Source organism: Ammodytes marinus, assembly GCF_949987685.1.
Source record: "Ammodytes marinus genome assembly, chromosome: 7".
In the NCBI taxonomy this organism is placed as follows: domain Eukaryota; kingdom Metazoa; phylum Chordata; class Actinopteri; order Uranoscopiformes; family Ammodytidae; genus Ammodytes; species Ammodytes marinus.
This window is the reverse complement of record NC_137211.1, coordinates 12,771,734-12,790,774: the sequence shown is the minus strand read 5'-3', so window position 1 is coordinate 12,790,774 and position 19,041 is coordinate 12,771,734. Positions and strand designations below refer to the sequence as shown.

The window sequence follows — 19,041 nt, the reverse complement described above, 5'->3', positions numbered from 1 at the left end:
GCGGTTAGGCAATATAGAATACACACCATGCATGTTTACTGTTGAGGCTGAAGCTATCGGCCCATGCACTCTCATTATTTCCTTTGACTTTGGATCATGTCAGAGTCCATGGAGGACGACGGCGCAAATCAAGATCCGAGATCCTGCAGACGTACTACCACTGACGCCCTGGGACCTTGCATCTCCTCCAGCGGGAAAATGAGCCCTGATCACATAAACACAAACAGAGAAAAATGCTCCCCTCAGATTGCTGGATTGAGCACTATTTCATGTTGGAGTTGTTATTGACAACACCGCCCAGAATATCACAGTAATGTGCGAGCACCTTATCCTGAAAATACTCAAATTGTTATCTCGGGCTTTACTGTCTCCTTGGTCTCACCAGTCGATCAAATTAATTGTTTTGGGCATCAGCTTTTGTCTATAAGCTTCACGGCGAAGCAACAATAAGTCTTCTTGTAAACGGCTACTTATAGACTCAGACTGGGGCTATTTAGCAAGCAATATGAATCTATCCAACCTTTCTCTCTTCAATGAAATAAGACCCAGCTGATGTTCCAAGCTGCTTTAATCGTTTTATTTTCTGACGGAATGTCGAAATTTACGGTGGACAACTTGTTAAAAAAAGACATACCATCCAGACTATCCTTTAAATAAATTGTAATAAATGAATGATTTATATTAATAAAACAAAGTTAATATAAGATGCGCCTGCGTGTTCTTTCCTGCGTCATTGTAAATTTGTAATTGTACTGTGGAGGGCCATCTTCGAATCTTTATAGACTTACTGATACTATCACAAGGTGAAATTAATATGATGGCCCATTGTTTATGATAATAGGCTACTTCCTAAATGTTGCAAAAGACTCATGAATTATTATCCAGAGTAACAATAACACTATCGTTCTATTACAATCACTTACGGGACACCTGTGATGTTTAAAATACTGAAAACAAAGTTAGTGTAATTGGTGATTTCCAAAAGCAAGTGGACATCATAAGACCTCAGCATTGGGAAAGAGAGTCCATTGCAGGCTTATTTGTGAAAAAGGTGGCATTGGCATTAGCTTGTTTACTACCCCTACACACAAAAGGTTGTCTCACATGATGCATCCTGCATCCAAGTACAAAGAAAGCAGACAGCTGTCCAGACACAGCACTTGAATTTGACCACTAAAATCCTCTCTACGTCCACCATAAAAGTCCGAATGGCTGTCGTAATGCTAAATCCCTTTGTTCTACAGAAAACCATAAACTTTGAGAATGAGAGGAATTTGATTTTAGCAACTAGATATTCTAAAACCTGTTGAAAACACACACACACACACACACACACACACACACACACACACACACACACACACACACACACACACACACACACACACACACACACACACACACACACACACACACACACACACACACACACACACAAGTGCACTGAATCGAGCACCATAACGCATTGTCTGCAACTTGGTTTTGGGCGTTCATGGAAGAAATGTAGCACTATAGACCACCAATTATGGATTAAAAGCCTCAAAGTCTGTGTTTTGACCTGTTTGTAACGCAAAATATTTCAACCAGGCAAACTATATAGTTGAAATATCAAACGTTGTAAATTTGACTCGACAAAACAAAAAAATATAAGTTTATTTACACCCTGTGAGGCACAGTCAGTTTTTTGGAGGATGAACAACTGTAAATATTTGTACGAACATACTGGCCAGGGCCTGTAGGGACACGTGCATGCATCACACATTATTAGTGTTGTGCAACTGCATAACAATGACAATAATTCGTACATCAAAATTCCATTGCCTATTTAAACAGTGTGAAATATATAGTGCGCTGTTAATTCAAAAGATAAAGCGCAAGGCTGAAATGTGTTCATTTTCTAAAAACTAAAAAGCCGCCTTACTAATTGTCCTATAATAAAGGCCCTGAATTATGACATTAAAAATGTATCCAAAGAAGAAGAGGAGATCTGTATAAATCATTTTCTTTGAAAATAAGAAAACCCTAAAAACGTTTCTAGCTGCAGGCATCAAAAGAACCAAAGCAGACAATCCAAAACAATAGTCAAATCATTTCTTCAACATAATCATTTCAATGATGCGTATAAATAAGTAATGAGAATTAATGAATAACTGCTGAATTAATACAATTCAAACGTTAAGGCTGCTGATCAAGGCAAGTGAAAATGCCAAAGAGTAGCTTGAAAGAATACACAGTACACAAGAGAACCTAAGGCGTTAAATGCTGGGGAATAGTTATCCTGACTGCGTTTAAGTCGCACAATGTAGCAACATGTTGCAAAATATGTTCAGTTAACGTCCGTCATTTGGCAATGTCCGCCTTCCGAGAGGTTTACACACCGACTATTCTCGCCTTGAGACTCGCCTCAGAACTATAAGAAAAAGGTTACACGTGTTTTTGTTCCTCTGAAAGGACGACTCAGCAGCTGATAGTCCACTAGCAGTAGGACCCAGGAAAGATTATTTGGTTGCACCAAATGAGCAGGCTAAGCATATGCACAGTTTGCACGCAACGGGTCTGTACCCGAGTTATCAGCCGCCTACTTATATGGATTCATACAATGGTATAAAAAAATGAAACCATGTGTCAACTATTTTAATTATTAGTCACAATGTTCTGTTGAGTGCTCCAAAGAGAAGGTGTTGTAAACGTTTGCCATTCTTCGCTTAAATATCAGTCAGAGTACAAACTTTACGACTATGTCTGTGGAACTTAAGTTATGTATCGCTACCTTTTGCACCATAATTACGGTGATTAACTTAGGTGTCACCCTTTTGTTAAGGAGTACTCTCCGTTTAAAAATGGCACTCCTAAATATTGGGGTGTTTTGGCTCTGCGTCGATAAATTCTCTTCCAATTGATATAACACTCACGACACACACAAAAACTGAGAAACACACGCATACACACAATGGGCGCAGTTCACCAAGACACTGCTAGCTGAAGTCAAGGCTAAATGTGGGAAGCCTGTGTAATCATATTACTGTCCCCTCATGGCCTAGATAAGTTTAATTGGATGTAAGTCGGGCAGTTAAACTTGGCTGTATGAGCTGCGAACAGTTTCAAGCAACACTAAAGAGCCTTGTTTTTTTTTACTGAGGTCTCAGTGAATGCACCTAGCGTGAAGCGTTTGTGGTGGCAACAATAGCTTACAAGATAAGGATGTGTGTTGCTGTTACATTTAGAGCAATCTCTGGAGTGTATTTCTCTTCCAACCACCAGGACATAAAGCTTTCACAACAATGTGTTAACTTTTTTATTAGAAGTATTAAATGATTTCACATCTCAAGAAATCACCCAATAGTGACTGCTGGCTCCAGCTCCTAAGTGTTATTTAGATGTCACGAAAACACCTGGAAACACTGAAATGTTTCTAGACTATATATATATTTTTTAAATCTAGATAAACTCAAAATAAGCTTCAGTTTGATATTTTGCTGGAGGCCCCCTTAGCTTCACGCTTAATATCCTTCTACAAAAGTCAAAATAAAGAGCATTTTATGCTCAGACAGTAGGCCTCCTTAAGGCTATGGCCTGTCACATGCCGATTTATTTAAGGAGATATTTTTAGGCGCAGCATGTATTAGGCCGTTATTAACTGCAAAGTTTATCTTTAAAAAATGTGTATCACCTTTAAAAATAAATGCTCATAATATGCCAAATATTTGAGAGGAACTCAGGGTTGACTAACTATCCTAATTAAACAGCTTTTGCCAGGATCTGGAAATTACGCACAAGACGGCACCAAATTACGCACGACCAGAGAACCATTACGCAATGCTTTGCTTTATAAATAGTTGACTTATATATACTTTACTTAGTTATATGACACCGATAAAGGATAGCAAAATCGATAATACTTTTTTCAAAAGTTTCTTTTATGTGGTAATTATACAGAGATTTCGTAAGACGCAAGCGTTTTACTCGATGGCATTTTTTATTTAATTCTTCAAATAGTGTGTTGTCACCGACGTTTTGTCGGGAAGTGTTAGGCTATGTGCATGCGGGAGATAGTAGCTTTACAAATTGAATTATCAGTGCTCAATTGCTAAGCATACTTTTTTTTAATTGTAACTCCACTCGTTTCAAATTAATCATGCATTTGAAAAATCGTATTTAAATTGAGATGAAGCGCTCCCTAGTTGGTTCTTTCTGCAGCGTGGGGTCAAAATGAATTTTTTAGTTTGTGCTGGCCTAGCAAAGGACTGGTCCAGTATGTGGACCCAAAATAGAAGCTTCGCGCTACAGACTGGGAACGCCGGCTCAAACACTTGATAATAATGTTTGCTTTACCGCCTGAGTTGCACATTTTCCAAGCCTTTCTTCACGGAGAAACTTCACATTAAAATATTGATATCCATAAAGGAAAGAAAATAAAAAACTGTAGTCCAGGCTACACAGCATATGCACCAAACCCATAATTTACCAAATTGAACAGGTGACATAGATTTTTCCATTTTAAATAAAATTGTAAGAGCTCTCAGCATGCACTGATGGTTGTATAGCACCGTGCTGCATACTTGACCTTCAATGGGTGCGTTAGGACGCCCAGGAGTCCACCTCCAAACTACTAAACATATACGAAGAAGGCCCTATGTAGTAGGTAGAAACAAGACCGAAATTAACCTACTCGCTGAATAAAATGTAAACGTGATTGAAAAACTGATCTTAAATATACTGTGTAAATCTTACTGAACCAAATTGCGTGCGCTGGCAAATGCCGTTCACATTATCTACTGTTAATATGTTTTACGCGTATTCAAAAATACTACATTAAACATGACGATGACTCAATTGGCTTAACAAGAACAACAAAATGGTAAACAATTTGCTACTGATTCACACGCGCATTCTCGATCAATTAAAAAAATAAAAATATGATGTGTTTTCCTCTCTTTCCATCAGAAACATTGGTCTAAAAGAAATCGGCTCTTCCAAGGCAGCAATGAAAGCTTCACACACCGTATTAATGGTTGTTGTACGTGTGATACTATTGAAAAACAAATTGATAAGATAGCACATTGCAGAAAAATAGAGCTCATAAAGAACTCATTTCAAATCATGTCAAAATCAATATATAACAGTTCAGAAAGGACCGAAACGATATGGATCTTTTACGTTAAGCATTCTGCCTATCCTTTCTTCCACTATCACATTAACACTCTACTTCAAAACACACACTCAGCCCACACTTTCACGCGCACAAGCAATCGCGCACGCACGTGCACACACTAGCCCACATACACTTTAGAGGGAATAACATTGCTTTCTATTTCTCCAGCCAGCTTCGTACCATAAACGGCAGAGGGGTGGCGGGGGACGTAGACCACATGCCACACAAGTTCTCTGCGAAGGGCACTGTAGAGCTCACTGACCTTTGGGACGCTGAGACAGGCCGCCATAAACAGATTTAGCTAGTCTCAAAGTCAAAAGTGCCCGACAGCAGTGAAAGACCTATTGTAAAGACCTGCAAAGCCAACTGAGTTTTCATCCTGTTTTACAATCCAAATATCTCGAGGTTCTCCGCAATGGTCTCTTTTTAGTTTTTCTTTTAATTCCCAAGAGTAGTTTATACAAAACTAGAACGCAGGCAAGCCAAATAAGTGCAAACCAACATTAGTTGGTATTATCGACTATCATTAGGCTTTTGAGGAGGAGTGGCAGGTAAAGGACGCAATGTAATGTAGTGGTTTCTTGGATGTGAAATCTGTAAAAAAAAGAAAAAAAAAGCCTATTCTTCACAAGAAAAGCAAAATAAAGTATAGAAGTGCCTGAACAAATCGGCCACACAGAAAAGTCCGGCATAACGTCAACAGATGCGCCTGATTTGAAGTTCAAGTTAAAACAACATGTTCTGATAGCAGTTTGGCAACGTTCAGAAACCATCAGGACATGATATTTAGTTTAAATAATCCGACTGTTTTACACAGGAATCGCTTAACCAGCCGGCAAACACAAAGCGCTGTTTGCATCATTTAATCTCGGTAACTATCATGATTCACGCTGTGCTCAATGTTGTGAGTTGTTTTGCTGCTTGTACCAATTGTGTCCTGGTCAAAACAAATCAAACACAAATGCGAAGCTCTAGTACATTTTACACCGTCTTCGGTTAACTAAACGTTAGTCCACTGGATTATTTTTTGCAAATCGTGGATAATGGTTCATGTCCATTTTCTCTATATCTTTTCCACCATCGTCAGCTTGTTTTCCGGTTTCTAAGCTAAAATGCGTAAAAAGCTATAAGCATTAATAACTGTACCTAAATAAGTTACTAAAATTGATGCCGTTTACAATTCAACAGCATGTACATCGACACGGTTTCCCAACGCATTTTTTAGGTTTAAACAATAAATTGTAACATAATTGACCCCAAAAATATATTCATTTATTACAAATAATGACTGACGTACTGCAGGACAGTCTGGGGTGTCGTGGTGCATTTTGAATCTATTACTTTCCTCTAACACACAAACATTAGACACTAGTTTATCTCCTTTCATGGTTTGATAGGCTAAACAGATTGGAGTTGCTATGAATGATGTCCCCGGATGATCAAATACACGCAATTTAAGATCTTCCCAGTAGGCCTATTGTTTCCCAATATTAATTATGAATCATATTGCAAAAAATAGTTGATGCACTAACAAGTTATGCTTCTCACCAGCCTGGCGACACTTCATAAGTAATGTAGTGTGGGTTCCCCTGTCAAAATATACAGGGACACATGGATGTTGTTGTCGGCGCGTAAAAGGGTGCACATTAAAACATTACGCCTGCATTTCTCTTAATATACGGAGGAAACCATTTGAATCCAGATGGTAGCATGTCATCTGATATCCATGTTTAAATTCTAAGTAGTTATTCAATTGAGCATTTTCTTCACGACATTTTATCACATGCGTAAATGTACATGGTGAGCATTTTTCAAAAACATAAAACCAGCGGATGCCATATATTTATATATCGTCTCATTTTGACTTTTCAAGTATATTCCCAAATAACTTGAGTTATTCACACGTCTTGCTAACAATATTTACAGAGGTAATAGTGAAAAACAACATTTTATAATGATACTTCTATTTTCTATAAACTGACGCATTGTCCTGGGTCGAATAGCAGCGCGCCCAGACGGTGCATTTTATTCACATGGAGGATATTTCGGCTCATATATTCATTCATTTAGTCCATTGTATACATGTACTTTTTATACAATATATAAAGACCTACTATGCATTATATTTATGAATACGTGAGAGGGGTATACTTAGCATAACTGGGAAAGTTGGAAGGTAAACGGGCACACATATCAGGAGCTGCAGAAGCATTATTATCAGCTCTGATACCACGAGATAGAGTTTAGTACTGCACCAAATATTTAACCTGCTCACAGCAATATCTGCCTCGCCGGAATTAGACTGGCTCTTTCATTCAGTTTATCTGAGGAATGCTCAAGCGGGGAGAAAATATAGTACCAAGAGGACAGCGTTAAGTAATAAGCTCACGTCATACGTGTATTTGTGTTGTGGCCATGGACAGACCTACTCAGGAAGGCCATACAGTGGGTCTGTTTGAGGAGCAGCCGTTCACAGTTCAGTGAAAAGGCAACATCTGACCTCAGCACTGAGACAGCACAACAGTTTCCAGTGGACCTATACTTCATCTAACTGAGACTGGACGCTGTTGAGGACAAACGCATTGATTGGTTAGTTAGCTGACAGGAGTATACTGCACAGAACTGCATTGCTTCACACTTCCTTGCCAGTAGGGAGAGCTTTGTGGATGTTTAGATATGGGTTCCATACAAAACCGTCCACGTAGTTTTTAAAGATGTATGCCATTTGATAAATATATTTTGTATGCGATCTGTGTATGTATTCATAAACCATTTGATATGCAATTATCACGCATTTAAATCCCTAATACAAAACAGAAGATGGGACAAAGACTGGCTAAGGGGCTAGACTATATGGAGCACTGGGGTGTAACCCTATTACAGCTTTACAGAGCTATTGCGTGTTTAGCTGCATCGTTATAGGCTTGTAGCATACCAGTGACATTGATTAGGTCGAACTTCAAGGGACACCACAAAGCTCCTGAAAAGAATGTGAAAGGGGCTTTTGTTCCCCTCAAACTAATGTAGGCTACTTACTGTATTTTCTGTAGGCTTTCATACTACTTAATATCAAACAGGAATAGTATTTAATGCAACACCAGGTTTAGAATATGAATCTGGCCGCCATTTTGCATTAACAGCTCTCATGATGGTTACCTATAGGCTACCTTTGTAGCCTATGTGACCGGCCATACTGAAACAAGGCCTTCCCATGTGGGCTCCTATTGATTATAGTTCAATGCATGTACCATTATGTGGAAACTAAATACTTCCAAATGTCCCAATAATGTTGGTCTTTTTTCCCACTGTAGTAGATGGTGTTGTGGATGTTTTTAACCTTCGTTACAGGCCCAAGTCTTATATAAAATAGGTTAATCCTAGACAGAGCTCAGACAAGTTGATTTTACAAGCATGAACTTTCAGAGAGGCAACCTAATGACAGACTGAGGTTACACCAATAAAGTTTCAATATTCTGTTTATTGAAGACCTTACGCATATACATTCATATCATTATTACTTTTACAAGACATCGTAGCAATCCTTACAAGCGCAAAGAGGGGAATGCGATAAGGGACGAAATAAAAGAACGTTAACAAACAACTAACACACAGGGTTTTCTTAAAATGTCATGTATGGTAAAATGTCTTGCATTCTTATATCCATTCTTGGCAGTATATATATAATACATTAGTCCTACAATTCCACCCCTTAAATCCACAAAAAGGCTATATATGGAATGCGATATTGTACAAGACGATCAATAACATAAAACACTATTACATAGCGATAAAGGATCCTCAAACGGGATGCAAATAGTAACATATGTAGTTTCATTTTACAAAGTTATACACGATTACAAGATAAGGGAAGGGACAACATTGAGCACATTGCAAGGAGCAAGTACATTAAGCGGGCATAGGCCCTCAATAATTCCGCCCTAATAATAATGATAATAACGATAATTATACATTCTTTGTAGTTGTAGACGCTTGAGTCAAACATGGTTAGTTGATGTTTGCTTTAGATTTGTTCAGAAAAAAAATGTATAAAAAAGTCACCTACAGAAAAAGTGTCCCGCAGAACATGACTTATAGCTATTTCACATCAATAACATGCTGCAAATACATTTCACTGCTATAGCTTACTCGTTATACATGATATGTGATGCACTGCGTTCCTCCCGAATTAAGAGAGCACACACATAGGCCTAAAATTAACTTTTCAAAATTCCTACATATTTATTTTGATTTTGAGCACCAAGTTTCAGAAATGCTCTATTAGGCCTAAAACCTTTTCCGTACCAGTTGCTGCGCTTGGCGGCTCCCTTGTTTTACCAAGCTGGCCTAAAAAAATGTAGTCTACTAATACTGGTGAATATTTCCATTACACATAGCGAGTTTGCTGTATAATACACTATTTTATAACTGGCACAATCTGGAGGGGGACTTTTAATAGCAGCTCAAACCCGTATTCAAACGGTGATCTCACTCAACTAGAGAATTGCAACCCATGCAGGAGTCTGTGATTGTTGAAAAAAGTTAAAAGGCAATAAAAGTAAGAAAACTACCTTTAAACTCCTTTGCACATGATCAAAGTCATGGCAATTCATTTTCCAATGCGCAATCATAAAGATATCGATATGGATTAGATTGCGGTTTCAGTCCTCCCTCTCATGCAGACTCCCAGACTTCCTGTCGTCCTGCCCGTGACCGTGAACGTGTCAATAATGTGTGGCGAAAAGTGTGATAGGGAGATAAGATGACGCTACTCTTGAGCAACCAATTAAAGGGATGGAATAATTTTGCAACCGGGATGCAGATTCTTCTTTATCAGTTCACAACCTAAGAAAAGTATTGCGCGGATGCAGCTTTAGCCTGCCAGGCGTCTGTGTCTGACATTATTTTTAGTCCCAGATCTAACCAAGTGGCCCCGCTTCTGTCCTCATTTTTTTCTGACTAAAATTGGAACCAAAAAAGGATGTTGTCATTATATGTCACCCTAAAATGAAAAAACTGCCTCGACGACATACAGGCTACTTTGCGTGGCATACATTTGGGGCGTAGACTGGTCTATTGACAAATCAGGAAAGATGGATCCAAAACAAATAACATATTCTCACAGCTTATTTGTGCGTCTGTACTAAACATGAAGCAGTCTTATTGACACGTAGTATATATATATTTGAATACCAAGTAGTGGCTTTGTGTTTGGCCTTGTACAGACCGCACCTTTGAGAAAAATAAAATATCAGAAAATGTTGCAGTAATTTCCTGCAATGTAAAAGATGGATACATGAGTGCATGCTTTGAAAGAAGACCTAAAAGAAGGGGAGAAGGCTTGGCTTGTTACTGCCTATCGATTCACCTTCTGCCGCATCTCTAAAAGTAGGCCAAAGCTTGCTCCCTCAGCATGAGTCTCTTCTTCTTCATCCTGCGGTTCTGGAACCAGATCTTGACTTGTTGGTCGCTGAGGTTCAGACGGTCGGAGAGCTCCCTCCGCCGCTGCCTGGTGATGAACTCGTTCATCATGAATTCACCTTCTAGCTCGGCAAGCTGAAGTTTGGAATACGGTTTACGCTTCTTTCTGGTGCGAGTGTGCATCGGGTACCACGGAGCACCTGGAAGAGAGGGGGGGAGGGGGGAGGAGCGGGCACACACAACAGATTAGTCGCCACAGTTGCAAAATCACGGTCACCTCCAAGGTTATGGGGAGCCTACAGGGGCGTCAGTTGTCCAGGGCAAGCCTGGGCAATTAACTTAGTGTAGGCCAAGTTAATTTACGATGCATTTAAGGTTCATTCTGGTGAGCAATCGGAAATTTCTATCTAGAAGTCAAACTACAATATAATAATAGGCCTACACCTTAAGATGTAGGCTATGCAGACAGTATTTACGTCAACTACATTGGATTTTTGTGTTTTTCAAAAGACCTCAAGATGAAGACATTCTGCTTCATATTAGAATTCATAAAACGGATGCCCCATGAAGCTGTCACTTCCTCCACACAACCAATCTGGATTTGTTTTGGTCTCACAACTTGGACATATCTGATCTCGAATTCAGTATTAGGACCACCAAACCCATTTTGTGCCGTTTTCAATCATAGGTTTTTTTGTTGGTCATTTTTTAACCCCCTCTATAAAGACTACCAGTAGGCTACACAACGAGTTGTGTCGCAGGAAGTTTTATTGTTGCAGTTAAAGTAGCATTAACGTGATAATTAAGTCGTGCTTGCAAATATCCACTTATTTGCTAGTTTCAAAGCATATTAAATGACTGTTGAGTACACAGCGACAGATATTAATTCGGTTAACGAGTCATTAAAAAGAAAACTCTCCATTCGATGCAGTCAACCATAACGCCTCACCTCTTTAAATCACTGAGCTAATTTGTGTGCAGCAATACACCCAAAAAGAATATTTGTGTGTACGAATCACAGTTTCCCGATGAAGGTATAGACATGCAGTGGCAGGTCTGACCTGTTATGCAAAAGCTGGTTGACAGTAGGGTTTAGTGAGGTTATCTGTAACTGTACACAACCACATGGCGAGAGAGGTATTTTAGGGCAACCCCTAGCGGCGTTTGCTCACCACGCAAGCACCCTGCAGGCTAATGTAGGCTGCAAGTAGTGCATCAAGATAAAGAGCCATAATAAAGATGTAATACCGCCAGTATACGCTATGTGCAGCCTTTATATAAATAATGTAAACGTTAGTTTAAAATTATTTCGACCAAAAAATAAATGCATAACACCAACCTCCGCCTGCAACGATGTTGCTTGAATGGCTTCCCGGTGACACCAGGGTCTGTGTGTCGCTGGATGAAGGCTTGCTGCCCTCGTTGAGCAGAGAGGAGCTGGAGTCGGACTCCATTGACTGACAGGATGGCGGGTCTTGCGTTAGCTGCTCAGTTCCATAATCATATTTGGAAAAGGCGGCAGTGCTGCCAATTCCACTGTGCATCCCGTGGTCAGATGTTAATGATGATGTGTCTCTCGCCCTATCCTCACGTTTGAGACTGCTGCCACCTGAACAGGTCTCCCTGTTCCCGTTGCCGTTGTTATAATAGCATTTTCCCTCGTCTGGTCTAGATATTTCACACGACCGATTGAAAGAAGGGTTAATAGACACGGGGCTGCTAAAGTAGGATTGAGAGTATCCATTGCACGGCTCCGAAGGATTCCACGGAAGGGAGCAAACATTGTCCCTTCTCGGGTAGGAGAGAGACGGTAGCCCCGCCAGTTGTCCCCCTGAGGCTCTAAAATTCGGAAAGTAAAATGTGTCTCCAGTGTGGATGTTTACCAAAGGTCCCACAAACCCTGGATTAAGAAGATTATGCTCGCCCATTTCCGCGGGCCCGACCAACAGCTTCTAGTTTATTGCAATCTGACATTTAACATAGTTAAACCTGGAGGGGCGCCTGATTGGTCATCCTCAAACCACGTGTCCAGGCTGAGTTCTGCTACACATGGTACCACCCACTCGGGTCCATCTCAGACAAAACAAAACATTAACTTCTGTATAACAGAGGTTTATATGCTTTTTAAAAATACTATAAACCTTTTATTAAAAATGTATAATCTTGTTTTTCTTCAATTGAGTCAGTATGAGTCCAAACGGAGCTCGGGCTGCGTCTCCTTTTACACTCGTGGAACTGTCCATGGCCTCGTTTAATATCTTTATAAGCTGGCAAAAGTTTTTTAGATGCTATTTCTTATGAAAACTATTTTTTTTCTTGAAGGAGAGGGTGCATATGACTCCTTGTTTTCGAGCAAATTATGGTTGTATTCTATGTCATATAAAGCTGTGATGTCCCAATTTTACAAGCTTGTTTTAAGAAAAGACTGATGCTCATTGCCGCACTCTTCTCATATTTACAGTAACGGGGTCAGCAGGTTGAAGCCACTGGCTCTGTAAAATAGGACGCTATTCTACAAGGTTACTTTAAGAGGGTATATTTCACATAATATTCTCTAGTACACCTCACATGAACAACTTTAACAGATACCTCCAATAAACGTTCGCAGCCAAACTCTAGTGGGATTGTTATACCTCTCACAATTCTTTTATATGAATTTTACAAGATATCAGAGGGCACTTAACGGATTCAACCAGCCAAAAGTCTCTGTGTGCTCTGTATCTCGCTAATTAGTTGATTTGTAGAAGAAGACACTGAACAAATATGTGATACGCCTATTGTAAGTCATGCTTCAGTTCTGAGGAAAAGGGCCTTTTCTTCCTTCTTTTTTTAAATGTATTTACTTCTTTACCAGCAAAATATTTTTTAGAGCCTTCACCACTATCCACTCTTTCCTGTAGAAAATTTCACCGCATGCACAGGACTTAGGTATTTAGAGAACAGCTGTTGCGATAATTTATTATATGGTTTTTGGTCCTCAAACTATCCAACTATCATCCCCAAACATAAAGGGTTTTGGATTGTGCATTCATTGAAATTCATATTTTTCAAAGACTTTCCATTTCTTTAGGCTATAGCTTTCAATAGTAGCCTATCATAGCCTATTTATTCTGCAGCAATTTAGGCAATCCCACTTTCCCCTTTATAAATTCATTATTTACCACTACCACTTGACTTTAATGAAGGCACATTTTGTTTTTGGATCTAAACAGTCATAACACTGCAGCGGGAAGCTGCTTCTGTCCGACTAAATCAGGGACAATTAGTTGGACTCAAAGACACAATAGAAGGGGATTAGAATAGGAAAACAAAAACAAATCCTAAATATAAACGAACACACGTAAATTGCCGTCAATCTATTCAAGTTCACGACACACAGTCACGGTGCATTGAACTTGATATTGACCTCACATTTAAATGAATGAAAAAAAGTTGAAATTAGAATCAATAAAATAGAATAAACACATAACAACCCTTTAAGCCGTGGCATCTTAAAGTGAGGGCTAAAAGCCCAAGTCATAAAATTAATGTGAATATAACAAGATGCATCGATGGCTGGACACCTGATGTAAAAGCCAAACTATCATATTTCTTATCATGGCACCAAAATAATTGATAAAAGTCCAAATAATAAAAATAGAAAGTCTGATTCCATTAATCAATCATTTCTATTTTGAAGTCATGGATTAACAAAAAACAAAAAAAGGTGCAGGTTTACAGCAGCTTGCAAGTGGGTGCTGAGCGGCGCTGGTTGCGTGCAACAGAAAATGCCAATGAAGTGTTATGTGAGAACATTAGCATTTATTTAAACATTAGTTTGTGAACGATTTGCTAGTCAGACGATATTTGATAACCGTATCTGTCACTTGTCTCCTAACTAACGCAAAGGCGACGGGCCCAGCTGCCTTAAATAGAAAGACACATATCAAATGTATAAACTGGAGAAGCTCTGAGGGATCCATTGCAGTCCCTAGGACTCATTGGCTCTCCTATCACTGCACTCTCTTGCATCTAGTTAGTGAGTCTCGCAATGCAGCAAAACATCAATCCAATATAATATCGTGCGCCTTAGTCTTATGAGGGGCATTGGCGTGTGTTGGTATCACTTCACAGCTTCTCGTCTTGTTATAACAGCTACCAAAAGCAATACAGTGCAGTGTGATGTTTACTGCAAAATGGCCCGGATGGTTATGTAGTGAGCGGGTAACGTGTAGACTTAAGTCGCCACTTTACCTCGGAGAAAGAGGCCATGTGTTGCGCCTCCTTGCCTCGTCTCTCCACGCCTCCGATCCAGTGATCCCACAGATCCGCATTTCTCATTCAAACAACTGCTCGTCTGTTCATTGCATCTTAAGTTCAGCGGTGATGTCATATCTGACCGTAAGCTATATGCCGTGTGCTCCCATTTAGCAAAACAAAAATCTGCTGTCAAAAAGCAATTTGGTAAACCGAGCATATAGCACTGTCAAGGTCACTGTCTAGTACACTGTCTGCGCTATATTGAAATTACCCTCCTGGATTCCACTGGTCCTGTCCAGACAGGGCAATAGCCTAAACAAAGGGCTTTTCTTCCCCTTTTCTCTTTGATTCCGGCAGGCAGGTTGCCACAGTTATAGCCTTGTGCAATCCTTTTTAAAGCTTCCTTCAAGGAAAACAAACCATCAAGGGAAGTCTAAAGAAGCCACAAAAGTGGTCACGTTTTAGTTGGAAGGTATGGCTCATCTTTTGCATTTGTTTGCGGCAGATGTCATATATACGGATTCCCCTCAACATCCTTTCTGACAAAATTAAGAAAAAAACGTGTTTTCCATTACTTAATGTGTTAAGTGTTATGTGTAAAGAATATGCGTATGGAATTAATTATGTATTATATTTTGTATATACAGTTAAAACTGTGTATAAAAAACACAACACATATTAATAGTCACTCGTTCTGCACAATGGTAGGCCTATAGATAAATGCAAATCAAGCAAACGCATTAATAGTTATGCCTTTGCGTCATCTTGTAAACACAACATATAACTATACAAAGTGGCCGTCAAGTTCAAATGTTTGAACTTGACGGCCACTTTGTATACTAATACTATAAGTTGACACAACATATTGGCTCAAATAAGGAAATATAACAATTTATTTTCAATAAATGAATATGTCAAATTAAACTGAACAGCTTTATTTATTTATTTATTTGAGTGTGTCCGGTGTGTGTGTGTGTGTGTGTGTGTGTGTGTGTGTGTGTGTGTGTGTGTGTGTGTGTGTGTGTGTGTGTGTGTGTGTGTGTGTGTGTGTGTGTGTGAGAATGTGATATTATTAAGAAATAAAAATGTAAACTGTTCATCCATCAAGACTCTATATTCATGTTCAATAAATGATCAATTTTCAAACCAAACTTTGCTAATTTCGTCAGCGAGATGGGATTCAATTTAATTTTTCACACAAAGTCTAACAACAAACAACAGCGCTGTCAAATGTGTTGAACATGGTCTAATGGCTTTACATGCAAATACAACAAAGACAAATGCGTAGACAAATGAATGTCGAAGGCATCTTTGTTGTCTTATTCTTCTCCCACATGTGATTTCGAAATTACGGAATGTATTGCCAAAGTGGACCTGTCAAGCACAAAACTGTGCCTTTGTTGCATTATTTTAAAATGTAGCCTAATGCAAACGACAATCCCATAAGAAAGAGCTGTAAGATAAGGACTCGCATGGCTTATAAGAACTATAGGCACTATAAGCATGCCCTTCAAGTTTAAAGTTAGATCAAAAACAACAACTTCTAAATCAAAATTATGATTGTTAACTCGATATTTAATTAGAAAAAAAGTATCAACCTTGAGTTTAAAGAGTGAAAACTACGTGAAACATTAACTGAACTCAAATATCCCCATATTAGAGACAGTTGCAGCACTTCCTGATATTTTCCTCTGGTCACCACCAGAGGTTATCAGCCCCCTGTCTCATGACTCTGGCTGACAGCGGCCTGCAGCTTCAACGCCTCCGAACAACCAAAGGAAACGCAACTTTTTCTAGAATTATTTCGTTGTCAAGATTAAAATTATTATCTACTCAGATAACAAGGAGTATAAAATATTTTGTTTTGTTATTTTTTTTATAGACTTTTTGGAAAATATGCTCTTTGATTTAGTGAGTTTATTCTGGCTCTTCATTTTTTGGGCATATAAAGGTTAATCCCGTCCGTGTATTTAATACTATTGATGACAACTTTAGAGAGTAAAATACTAACTTTGTATAATACAGTGCTCGGCTAATGGAATATAATTCCAGATTTTCTTTGATTTTGTTGTATTTTATTGTAGGCTATATGAATATATATTTTGAACATGCTCATGAAAATGTCTGTATTTATCCATTGCGGAATGTAATATTTCGAATATACATTTGAATCTGAAGTTATATCATTATGGAAATATAAAAAGACAAATATGCTATTCAAATTACAAATTAAAAAAATGTATGGGCATATTCTAACACTAATTTTGTTAAGTTGTTTTGGAAAATCGCCGCACAGCCGTTTAATATACGTTAGACAAAACAACATTTTCATCTCTAATATATTGTTCCTAACTATTTAGAGTTGAAATATGTAAGCTATATTTAAAGTAGTTACATTTTTCTCTCAACTTCATAATCATCGCAGTGCGCATAACATAAATCTTAAAGAGTACCAATTTGCCCGTCTGCATTTTAACCATCATATAAGTGGAATATATGTTTGTTTGTTCAATGTACAGCGTTTGTTGCAAGTTTTAAAAAGTCATAAAACAATAAACTCCACATAGGCCTACTGCCATAGAAGAAAACGGCCATACCTTCAATAGTTATAGTGAGGGCGACGTCGTATTTTCATTTCCTCCCGCTGTGTCGGCACTATGGCTGCTAGCTGCGGATTACTGGTGTTGGTGTGAGACGTCAAAAGTCCTACCTGTCCACCGTGGTCAATAACACACACCTCATGACGAGTGAATGAAACCATTGGTGGTTCCAGAGGCATGGGCCAGAACAACAACTTTCAGAGGACTTCTGCAAAACAAAAAAAGAACAGAGCCCAAAATGTTAATGCAAAGCTCCTAGAGATGGTCAGAAATGCAGGTCAGAGGATATCGCTACACTTCCCCTTTTTTATGTATTTATGGCATGTCATTAAGCCCGGCCGTCTAGACAGGGAAATAACACCTTGTTTGCCTACAAACAAACCGCGAGCATTGGGGTCCAGCCCCCTATTTATTATTCACAATCTGCTGTGATGTCAAGGTCAAAGTGACTGCATAGTCATGGTCAAGGGTAATACAGAGGGACCCAGAACTTTCCACAAGGATTGAAAATCCAGGAACCAGACAAGCAAAAACTAAAAAGGTCTGACGGCTTGGATTCTACTCAACAAGTACAAAAGATATGAAGAGCTGGGAAAAAATGATAGTAGTCTAGCCAACGAATCGCCTATAGACAAATAAAACAAAAACTAAACTTGCCCACCAACTATAAAGTATAGACAAAGCATGATTGGGGATAGCAACAACATTGGACATACAATAAGTGACGTTTGGCAACTAAATATTATGACAAAAGAAAAAGACAGGCCGTAACCATTGTATTGTGAGACTAATATTAATTTGCGGTCATGTTTATTCAGATTAAAAACAGAATTACAGGTTTGAGATTGACTTGTTTTAAATTAATTGAAAGTAAACCAACTTCAACTCTGATTATTCTCGGCCTAGCCCCGCATACATTTGATCTTCCACTTTCAAAATGGTAGTATGGCATATTTAGTATAGCCAAACCTGCCAATGAGATAAGCCATTATAGGACTACATGCTATACTACAACACCGGCAGCATTTCCAAAGTTTTTTTTTTAAACTGCTGCATCCATGCATGTGGTATACTAAATATGTAACTCTGTTAACAAAACTATTAGGGACTCGATGTGCAATACAACTTTTATTTTCGCGCAAAGTATGTACCATTCACTATGAATCCGTGTTAAGATGAATACAACTGGTGGTTTATATAACTGGCACAAAAAAACGGCATAGGCCTACTCAAGTTCATTGCAAAACTCACCTGTGCTTCGTACATACTGCATAGGTTAGAGCAGGGTCAAACAAAAATCCAAATATACGCACGGGGTAACAAGACTATCACCTACATGTATTAGGCTATGTGCTGTAAGCAGTTTAATTTACGCAAGCACGTTCGCCCTTACAATTAAGCATATCATTAATATCTCACAGAAAGAATAGGCAAAATATTGTGTCGCAAATTCGTTAAATGCACTGAACGGTGATAGGGGAGGAAAAGTGCGCATTGAAGTCTTGTAGGATGCGGGTTTTTTATTCATTTTATCGACCAACAATTATCTGTACCCATGGAATATGAAAAGGACTGGAAATAATACCCCGCGGTACATTTTTCTATGCATGAAACTTCTAATTTGCCTTTAGG

At 38.8% G+C, this 19,041-nt stretch overlaps 2 protein-coding genes across 3 annotated transcripts in view; both read right to left on the bottom strand.

Moving 5' to 3' along the window:
- LOC307253494 (homeobox protein Hox-C10a-like) overlaps nt 1-19,041 on the bottom strand; it is a 43,618-nt gene that overhangs the window by 15,636 nt on the left and 8,941 nt on the right. The window contains exons 2-3 of one of the 2 annotated variants that reach the window (XR_013844965.1): nt 17,407-17,617; nt 52-205 (exon numbers count right to left, since the gene is read on the bottom strand). The gene's annotated coding sequence lies outside the window, so the exon portion shown is untranslated. Of the gene's footprint in view, nt 1-51; nt 206-17,406; nt 17,618-19,041 lie in introns of those variants that run through there. The other variant, XR_013844964.1, reaches the window with a different exon arrangement.
- On the bottom strand, nt 8,613-12,552 carry hoxc12a (homeobox C12a). Its single transcript, XM_080031266.1, has 2 exons — nt 11,910-12,552; nt 8,613-10,770 (listed from the first exon to the last, which is right to left on the bottom strand). The coding sequence occupies exons 1-2, from the start codon at nt 12,496-12,498 to the stop codon at nt 10,532-10,534; spliced, it is 828 nt and encodes a 275-aa protein (XP_079887392.1). The 5' UTR covers nt 12,499-12,552; the 3' UTR covers nt 8,613-10,531.